The sequence below is a fragment of the Pinus tabuliformis genome, chromosome 8 (genome assembly GCF_031772625.1).
Source record: "Pinus tabuliformis cultivar Carrire ecotype Pingquan chromosome 8, CPIR1, whole genome shotgun sequence".
Lineage (NCBI taxonomy): Eukaryota > Viridiplantae > Streptophyta > Pinopsida > Pinales > Pinaceae > Pinus > Pinus tabuliformis.
This window is the reverse complement of record NC_142294.1, coordinates 498,074,382-498,084,198: the sequence shown is the minus strand read 5'-3', so window position 1 is coordinate 498,084,198 and position 9,817 is coordinate 498,074,382. Positions and strand designations below refer to the sequence as shown.

The window sequence follows — 9,817 nt, the reverse complement described above, 5'->3', positions numbered from 1 at the left end:
TTATTATAAACTTGGTTTAAAATTATTTATTATAAACTTGTCAAACATATTTTAATGATTTAAAATTTTTATTTTATAATTATTAATAAAATATTATTAGAAATTAGAAATTAATATTAATATAAAATAAATAATAATTTATATCTATATATATAATTCGATACTCTCCTCGCAAAATATTATGATGAGTAATTTAAATATTTAAAATTAAATTTTTAAATTTTAAATTATTCTTTTATTTGGAAAATAACTCTTCATTGTCATCACGTCATATGGTTAAACTAAACCTTCTTTGCATTTCATATTCTTACTTTTATATGTGTTAAGTAAACATGAAATAGTGAATCTTTCGGTGGCATATATTGCAACCAAAAAGTCATTGAAATTATATAAACATTACATCCAATAAACCTTACATCGTTGGCGCAGTTGTTCCAGCTCACCCTCACCCCACCTTAGTTTCGGACAGCGCCAAGCCTTAAGTACCTTTAGCAACATTAAATGTTTGGCGCCGGACAACTCTAGCAGCTCATGGCAGTAAGAAACATCTAGGCGCCTCAGCTTCTTCAGCTGCCCCAACCCTGGAATGCTCCGCAGCATTATGCATCCAGAAACATCTAATGTTTCCAAAGATATCAACATCTCAAGATTTGGCAGCTCCTCTAGTCTGTAACAGTCACTGATCTCCAGAAGTTTAAGTTTTGAAAGACCACAAAGCCCTCCTATTTGTGTCAATTCCTCACACCCCATCAAGAACAGGGTCTGAAGGTTTGGGCAAACACAGCCAGAAAAGAATACCTCCGATATTTCCGTATAATACAGAGATATCTGCTTGAGCGCAAACAAGCATTTGTCATCGTCATGGAAGGACTCCAACTTATTCAACTCTCTTTCTTCTTCAATCCTTTTAAATGGAAATGGTAGTTCCAGCAACGGACAAGTCCGCACCACTAAATATCGAAGATTGTTCATCTTCATAAGTTCCCGTGGTAAGTGTTTTATCCCACACGCCTCAATGTGCAAGCCTTCTAAATTGCATAGGTTCCCAATCCTGCTGGGCAGTTCTTCTAACCTCTCTCCGCCCCACACGCCCCCTCCGCCCACGTTTAATTTTTTCAAGGACAGTTGATGCTCAACCTGGGTGGGCCATTCTGTCACATTACAAAATGAGATATCTAAGTATTCCAAGGTCGTAATATTTCCAAGCGTGGTGCCGGAGAAGGCCAATGAACTGCAGCTTTTCAAATCTAGACTTTTGAGTTGATTTAAATTCCCAAAAGATTCTGGAAGCGTCCTCAAGCTGGTAGCACCAGCTAAATTAATGTGCTGGAGGCGTGTTAGCCTTCCAAAAGAATCAGGCAGCGATGTTATTTCCTTGCAGTTCTGTAAGTCTAAGTATTTCAAGCAGGGCAGTTCACAAAATTCTTCTGGCAAACTTTTGACCATGTCTGGATGCGCTGATACGGTAATCTTTTCAAGGCGCTTCAATTGTCCTATGGACTTGGGAAACTTTGAAAATGAGTAGCCAGCCCAGATACGTAGCTCTCGCAACTGAAGAGGAGGCTGCAATGTTTGGCATCTATCAGGAAGAGGTACATGGATTTTGGCGTACAAAATGAAATGAAATTACAAAAGAAAAATACGCATACCCCAGATTCCTTCTGCCACAGTGTTTCCAAGTTGTCCCCGGCCACTTCTAAAACTCTTAGGTTCTCCATCGGTATCCAAGAAGGCAGGCAAGGGTATGGACACTTATACCAGCGGAGCCATCTGAGATTTGGTGACCGCGCTTTCTTCAATATGCGTTTCAAATAACGATCTTCAGTTCCAACAAATTCCAAATCCGAAATGCCACAAGAAGGAGAATCATTGAAGAGATGTTTTCCCCCAAACACCTTATACAGCCAGCTCCGTGGGATTGACATTTCTGGAATGGGCGGCCATCTTGGACGCCAACGCCATGGGATTGACATTAATGACATCCGCCACCACCATTCAGAAGAATGACAACTAAGCATGGTAATCCCGCGAACTTGGGTCATTATCTGCTCGCATATGAAATGAGAAGTATACATAATGACAGGTTAAATCTTTCTTTCGAATAAATAAGCATATTTATTGTGAACATTAAATATTGAAATTTAACCTGAATACAAAGGTTTCAATGATTGAAGTACTTACATTTGAGGATTGCTGCAGCAAATCATCAATGTCTTCTGTGGATTGCTGGCAAAGACGACGGGTCCCTAATCCCTGCGCAATATTTCTTGCCAGGTCACGAATGTGATCATGCATTCTTATATTATTTTCTGAGTCTACATCCAACAAACACTTATCCTGTAGATTTTGGAACCCTGGCAAACCCCATATTCTTATAGCAACATCTCTTTTTTCTCCTATGAAAAATGAAGCAATATCTAAAAATATTTGCTGCTCATCTAAACTGAGCGAGTCGTAACTTATTTTCAGGCTTTCCTGTATCTCAGTGTTAGGCAGTATCTTGTCAAGTTGATCCAGTGTGGCTTTCCAGAAAGATTCACTTCGCCCACAAACAAGTGCCCCGAATACTTTCAGCGACAACGGCAACCCATGGCAAGCTTTCACAAATCGATCTGTGAGATCTGCAAATTCTTGTGATGGAAATCGCCGATTCAAGGCATAACAACAGAAGAGCTTTTTGGAGTGTGATTGACTTAACCCCTTCAGACTATAAATTGAGGACTCTAACACTCCTGAGCTTATGAGGACATGTTTGTCCCTGGTGGTAGCCAAAATCAAGCTATCAGGGTCAAGGAAAGCCCTAAATGACAAAAGCGCGTGGATTTGAGAGGCATCATCTACATCATCTACAACTATCAGAGCGTGACAGGATGAGAGATATTTTCGAAGTATCCCTACTCCTTCATCACCACTCTCAATTTCTCGTTTCATGCCTGCTAAGTCTTCTAAAAGCTTACTCTGCAAATAATTTACAGATTTTCTCTCTATGGTTTCTCTTACATTAAATAGAAAAGAAGATTTACTATAATGTGATCTCCTAAGATTGAAGAATTCCTTGGCCAGAGTGGTTTTACCAACTCCACCCACACCCCAAATGCCCACAACCTTGGCCTCCAAGCGCTCAGTCTCCTGCTTCTGTAGGACCATGGTTTCAAATTCTTCCAATTTCTGGTTCAATCCAGTTGGGTATTTTGCCACATCCAACGGTGGCTTTGGAACACTTTTTAGAACGCTTTCCACTACCTTATCCAGTTGCTCACGTTTGTCGTCGTTGTCCCTGAATAGCGTAAATGAAGCAAATGAAAATAAAATACAGCGTATATCAATCTAACAAATGAGAACTAACACGGATTTTAAAGGACAGTAGGAGATACAACTTACAGAATCACAAAACCGCTTATATCAGCAACAAAAGAAAGTGCATCTCTCCATTTCCGAAAACTGTCTGAGTTGTAGCGTGGCTTCTCTTCACCAGTTTCAGGGTCATGTGCAGTTTTCCCTTCAAGCTTTCGCAAGGCATGAGCGTACGCTCCGTCTTTGACCGTATGACGGAGCACAGAAGGTTCAACCTTGTAGAATACTGGAAGAATGATTTTCCCCGATTTTACAGACTCTACCATGAGGACAAGTTCGTCCAAGCACCAGGTAGATTCAGCATACGTCGGTGAAAAAATTGCAATGTGGAGAGAAGCACCAAGGATAGCCTGTTGTATTTGAGAAGGGATATTTTGTCCCGCTTCCAACTCCTCTTTGTCCAAAAAGACTCTCAAGCTTCTGTCAATAAGACATCGGTACAGATAGCTGGCCAAAGTCGTTTTAACATCGGGGCCTCTGTGATTAATAAAAACATCCCAAGGAGGAGGAGAGTAAGAAGTGGAGGCAGAAGATGATGAGGCCATGGAGGAGGAAGCAGCAAAAGCCTGAGGGGAGATAGTTAGGCTCGCCATTGATACTGAAATTTGGAAAGGTGTGGACTCATAAACTGAATAACAAGGAGATGAAACTTGAAGCGAAAGACAAGTTTTATGTATGAATCTGTGTGAGCACGCATATGCCTTTAACCAGGCGTTGAGGAATGATGTGATGTGGGTGCTTTGGATTCCAAAGACGCGTGATTCCAAATGCCATCAACTGCTTTTACTTTGTGGTCCACATTGCATGGAATACTTCCCACCACGCATCACATCACATCAATGACTTTATTTTAATGGCCCACCGACACGTGAAGATGTACCAGTTTCTCAAATATCATCACTGATTTTACTTTGTAGTCTACACTGCATGGAATACTTTCCTACACGCATCAATGGATTTTTCTTTAATGGCCCACCAACACGTGAAGAATTACCGCTTTACTTTGTGGTCCACCAACACGTGAAGGAAGGAGACTCTCCGCGAGTCCGCAGGCATGGATTTTGATAAGCATTTGCCACTGCCGATCGTATTTAGTATATTAAAAAACTAACAATAATAAACTAACATTTACTTTATGAATTATTTGTACCTAACAATAATAAATATATGTGCTAGCAATTATTCGTATAGGTGTAAAGGTTAACAATAATAAACTAACATTTACTTTATGAATTATTTGTACCTAACAATAATAAATATATGTGCTAGCAATTATTCGTATAGGTGTATAGGTTAACAATAATAAATATATGTGCTAGCAATTATTCGTATAGGTCTAGATGTTAATAGAAGATTTGGGAAGATTTTTTGATTTTGATAAGCATATGTGAGGTAGGTTGTATTTAACAAGTATATTAAAAAATTAATAATAATAAATTAATATTTATTTAATAAATTATTTGTATTAACAATTATTTTTATAGGTCTAAAGTTTAATAGAAGATTTGGGAAGATTTTCTGAGCTCAAATGTATATAACGGTTGTCAAATTCTTCAATAAAATCAGTAATTAAAATATAAATTATTACTTATTAAATATCATATACATTATTGTGATTATTTTTTTAGATTAAAATAAAATTAATTACAATAAACATTATTATATTAATTTTCAACCACTTAAATTATAATTAATTTATAAATATCATTTTTTATATAGGAAAATTAAAATTCATAAATTACTTTATAATATATTTTCAATTATTTAAATTTTCATAAATAAATGTAAATCAATAAATTATTATTCAATAAATAATATAACACATTATTTTATAGCTAAAAAATATAACCATATTATAAAAATATACTCTTATAAGTGGAAAGAAGTGGTTACCTCTAAAATTTTATTAAAAATCCATGAAATATTATTTTATGTATGAATTCCCGTGAGCATGCATATGCTGTTTACTTGGTAGGGTGCCTATCACACAGTTTGGTCAAAGCAGCCATAAAAATTACTTGGTAGGCAGGGGTGCCCATCACACAGCCTGGTCAAAGCATCCATAAAACATCACAGAGTCTAGTCAAAGCATCCATAAAAATTACTGGGTAGGTAAGGGTGCCCATCACACAGTCTGGTCAAAGTAGCCATAAAAATTTAAAATACATTTTCTGTATGTTTCTAGTGCCAATCGCATGAACCTTGCGATGCAGAATTCCCGTCGTTACTTATATGTTTCTAGCACTAATCTTGCTATGCAAAATTTTGGGCTACTTATTCGTGACGTCTCTGGTTTATTTTTGATCATAATATTTTATTTTCGTGTGCATATGTTAATTGCTCATCCTTACGTGTTGATTTTGTTCTTATATTTAAATATTTTTTATTTAATAATTACACTATATTTTTTTGTCTACTCTTGTTTTTTATTTTCTTTTAATGTTTTATTTAACGATTCCCTATTCCCACAAAGAATCTCTCATTTTTTTATATTTAATTTAATCATGTCTTAATTTAAAATTTCTTTGATATTGTTTTATATAATGAAATTATATTATAAAAATAAAATTGAAAAACAAATTTATATCACATTTGTTTATTTTATTTTAAAAAACAGATTAATATTGAATTAAATAAACAAATTTATTTAATATTTCTGTTTATTATATTTAGTATGTATGTTAATATTAAATTAAGTAAATAAATTTATTTAATATTTTTTATTATATTTTAAAATACATGTCAAAATTGAATTATATGATACTAAAGTTTATGTACATACAACACAACACCACTACATTTCATATGAAATATATTTTTTAATCTAATGTAAAATTAAAATGAATCTAATTTACTCACATTTAATAGTCATCTCTTACATTACATTACAAGAGATTCAACAGAACTCAATTCCATATTCTAAATATATGTTTATGTCTTTCTTTCATTCTTATATCAAAATTATATATATAAAATAAATATTTATTAGAAATTAAAGATCGACAACAATTTTTTTATTAGATTTTAATATATAGAACACACATATATTTATAGCATATTTTTATATTTTCATGCGTAATTAAAATTGGTTTGTGAATTTTAAAAGTGGTGAATTCAAGATTTTTTAGGTTTGAAAACATAAGATAAATGACATAATTTGATTATAAGGAATGTCGGTACAACAATAGGTATTAGCGATTTTCTCATTTTCAATATATCTTTGGCTTCATAAGTTATTAAATCTAACAATAAAATGGTAGAATAGGAAACCTATATTGGCATTTGCCTAGATTTTATTATGGTTTGCTCTTGAATATCAAAACAAACTACTCATTTTAGTGGTAATTTACCACCTTTCTAACTATGCTCACTTTTGTGCCCTACCATAGTTATTATGCCTTCCATAACTTTTCATGTTTGTATGGATCAAAGTTTTATGTTACATCACATGCCCACTTCTATTATCTTGGATTGTGATCCCACACTCACTAGTAAATTTCACAGGAGTTGTCTAGTCTATAGAGAGCATAGTTGAAAAAGAGCACAACTTATCATTGTCAAACTCATGGCTAAAGTGAATTGGCTAACAAATGCATGCAAACCTATATGAGATGAATTTTCTCAAATAAACAACACAAATATTTGTAGTGTCTATCCCTTATCAAATGGCGGTTTTAATATACCTAAATGTATATTACAAATATTCTCATAATGTAATTTAGATAAATATGATGTAGTAATACTATTTAGAAGATCATTATAATTAATACCTAGAAATGATATGTCACTTCCTTTCCAATGACATGAATTATCACCATTTTGAATATGTATATATGTTATCATAGCATCTCCAAACATGTGTAAGAGATAAAAACATATATATTAATGATAATTGTTTACTCAGATTTGCATTCAAATTGGTATTAGAGCTTTTAAGATAGAAATATATTTTTCAATCCAAACATAGAAACACTGAGCCATGAAATTGATTATTTTAAAGCATGTATACAAATAATTATTAATGAAATCGTGGAAGTAATGGAAATGTATAAAGAACTATTAGAGGGTCTTAACCTTTAACCTTTAACATTTTCCTGGGGAGGTTCCCAATGAAGATGATAATTCCCATGATTACAAAAATTATGAGGACAATTTACATGATGAATAATGAGTAACAGAGAAACTTTCTTCCCAATAGGTTTGGTTGGCACGACCTACAATTTATTATCTAGTAAGTATTGATTATATTAATCTAGATGTCCTTGCACATAAATGAACATAGATAGATATTAATGTGCCAATGAAATAGAATATAAACAAACTCGAATGAAATATGGTTTTTAATATAACCATTGAAAATGAAATAATGTTTTATGGGGAGTGCAGGAGAGAAGCTATTGTGTTTGAGAACCATTCCTAAGGTTTATTTTGTACAAAATATGGATGAATGGTTGAAAAATAACCATATATATGACATGAGATGTTCAAATTTTTTATGATAACATAGGCACTAAATGCATTGAGGAGGTAGACCCATAATGTAATGGGATGATTATGCCCACCTTAATCTATTCAATGGAACCAACCTAGAAGCTATCATGCTAATTTAATGCTAGAAAATGTAATGAAATCAATGAAATATGAAAAATGAAAATTTCCCATAGCTAAATTGTTGATTTCACTGCCATCCTCAACATATTCTATAATGTAATTAATTACGTCCAATGAATTTACGACCAGTAAATAGATTCTCAAAATAATGATCACAATTTTAGTATAGGTTTGAGACTAAGAGGAAAGAATCATAAACATCTATTGGTTGGTTTTGTTTACCAAGATGGTAGCTAGCTTGATTATCCAAATAATCTAGAGGAATTTGCAACAAACACAAACTTATTTAAAAACAAAATTCATCCATGCACACAAATTTATTCCGCAACAAACTACTAATGTTTGTATTAAGGAAATTTAATTTTGTCTTGTACACATTTATTTATCAACTGTGTGCATTGACAATGTCCATGATTACTCATATGGATGATGATGTTGAAATTCTAGTCCCAAATATAGAAATTGGTCGGCCTTGTTATAATGGAAGATCTATGAAATTTATTCTTATGGTGAAAGGAAATGGTTAGTGTTTCAAAGTTAGAGATCAAGCAATTCAATGAGTAAATTTTTTATGTATGGAAGCTCAAACTTAAAGATACATTAGTGGAAGAAAGCCAATGGATAAATATGGATTTGCGAATTAAACCAACGAGAATGCGTACAAAAGACTAGACTAAGTTGGATCAAAAGGCAAGGAGCATAATATGATTTGGCTCTCAAATTTAGTATTGCTAAATGTTTCAAAGAATCTACATGGAAGACATTATGACACAAGCAAAGAAATTTGCATAAGTCTTAGTCCTGAATGAAAAATTTGTTCCTACAAAAGAAGTTGTATAACCTAAGCATGAAGGATGAAGACTCAGTGATAGAGCATCTGAATGTCTTTAAGGTTGAGGAATGTTAGCTTTCAGCTATTGATAATAAAATTTCAAATGAACATACAATGACTAAAGTGTATACAATGATTATTTTATGTATCATTCTCATCATTACTTATATGTTTCTAGTGACAATAGCATGAATCTTGCAATGCAATATTTTGGGCTACTTATTCATGATGTCTCTTGTTTATGTGTTTATTTCTAATCATAATATCAATTTATTTTCATGTGCATATGTCAATTTCTCATACCTACTTGTTGATTTTGTTCTCATATTTTATTAAATGTTTTTGATTCTAATAAATTATTAGCTACACGATATTTTTTCCACTATTGATTTTTAGTTTTTAGTTGTTACTTAACCATTCCCTATTCTGACAAAGAGTCTCTCATTTTTTATTTTATTTAATTTAGTCATGTCTTAATTTCAAATTTCCTTAATACTCTTCTCAATAATTAAATTTAAAATTGTCTTCTTATTAGAGATGATTCTAAGGTGTCTCAAAGGGCAACTCAATTGGTGATTAAAGTAATGTGAAATCTGTGAAAATTGAGTGATATAAAGTTCACACCTCTAATTTTGACCCCTTTTAAAGAGATGTGGACAGACTATAGACTCCATATTATGTGTCACACAGATAAAAAAATTTAAACATGTTACATCATAAAAACACAAATACTAAAAACAAAATATTATATAAAAAATAAAAAATAAGAAATACAAATAAAATATAATTCAACCAAAACAAACATAAATAAATACGGAATAAAGTATTATATAAAAAATAAGGAATACAAACAAAATATAAGTCAACCCAAACAAAATAATAAAAAATTTAATATTAATTATGGAGTAATCATTAACAAATATTTATAAATTTAAAATTAGCATTACTTATATTAACTTAATATCATTCACTTATTGTTTATATAATGAAATTACATTATAAAAATAAATTGAAAAACAA

At 32.4% G+C, this 9,817-nt stretch overlaps 1 protein-coding gene across 1 annotated transcript; it reads right to left on the bottom strand.

Moving 5' to 3' along the window:
* Window positions 1–338: 338 nt before the first annotated feature.
* LOC149236265 (disease resistance protein L6-like) lies at window positions 339–4,063 on the bottom strand. Its single transcript, XM_089372361.1, has 4 exons — window positions 3,382–4,063; window positions 2,182–3,277; window positions 1,650–2,045; window positions 339–1,563 (listed from the first exon to the last, which is right to left on the bottom strand). The coding sequence occupies exons 1-4, from the start codon at window positions 3,945–3,947 to the stop codon at window positions 397–399; spliced, it is 3,225 nt and encodes a 1,074-aa protein (XP_089228487.1). The 5' UTR covers window positions 3,948–4,063; the 3' UTR covers window positions 339–396.
* Window positions 4,064–9,817: the final 5,754 nt, after the last annotated feature.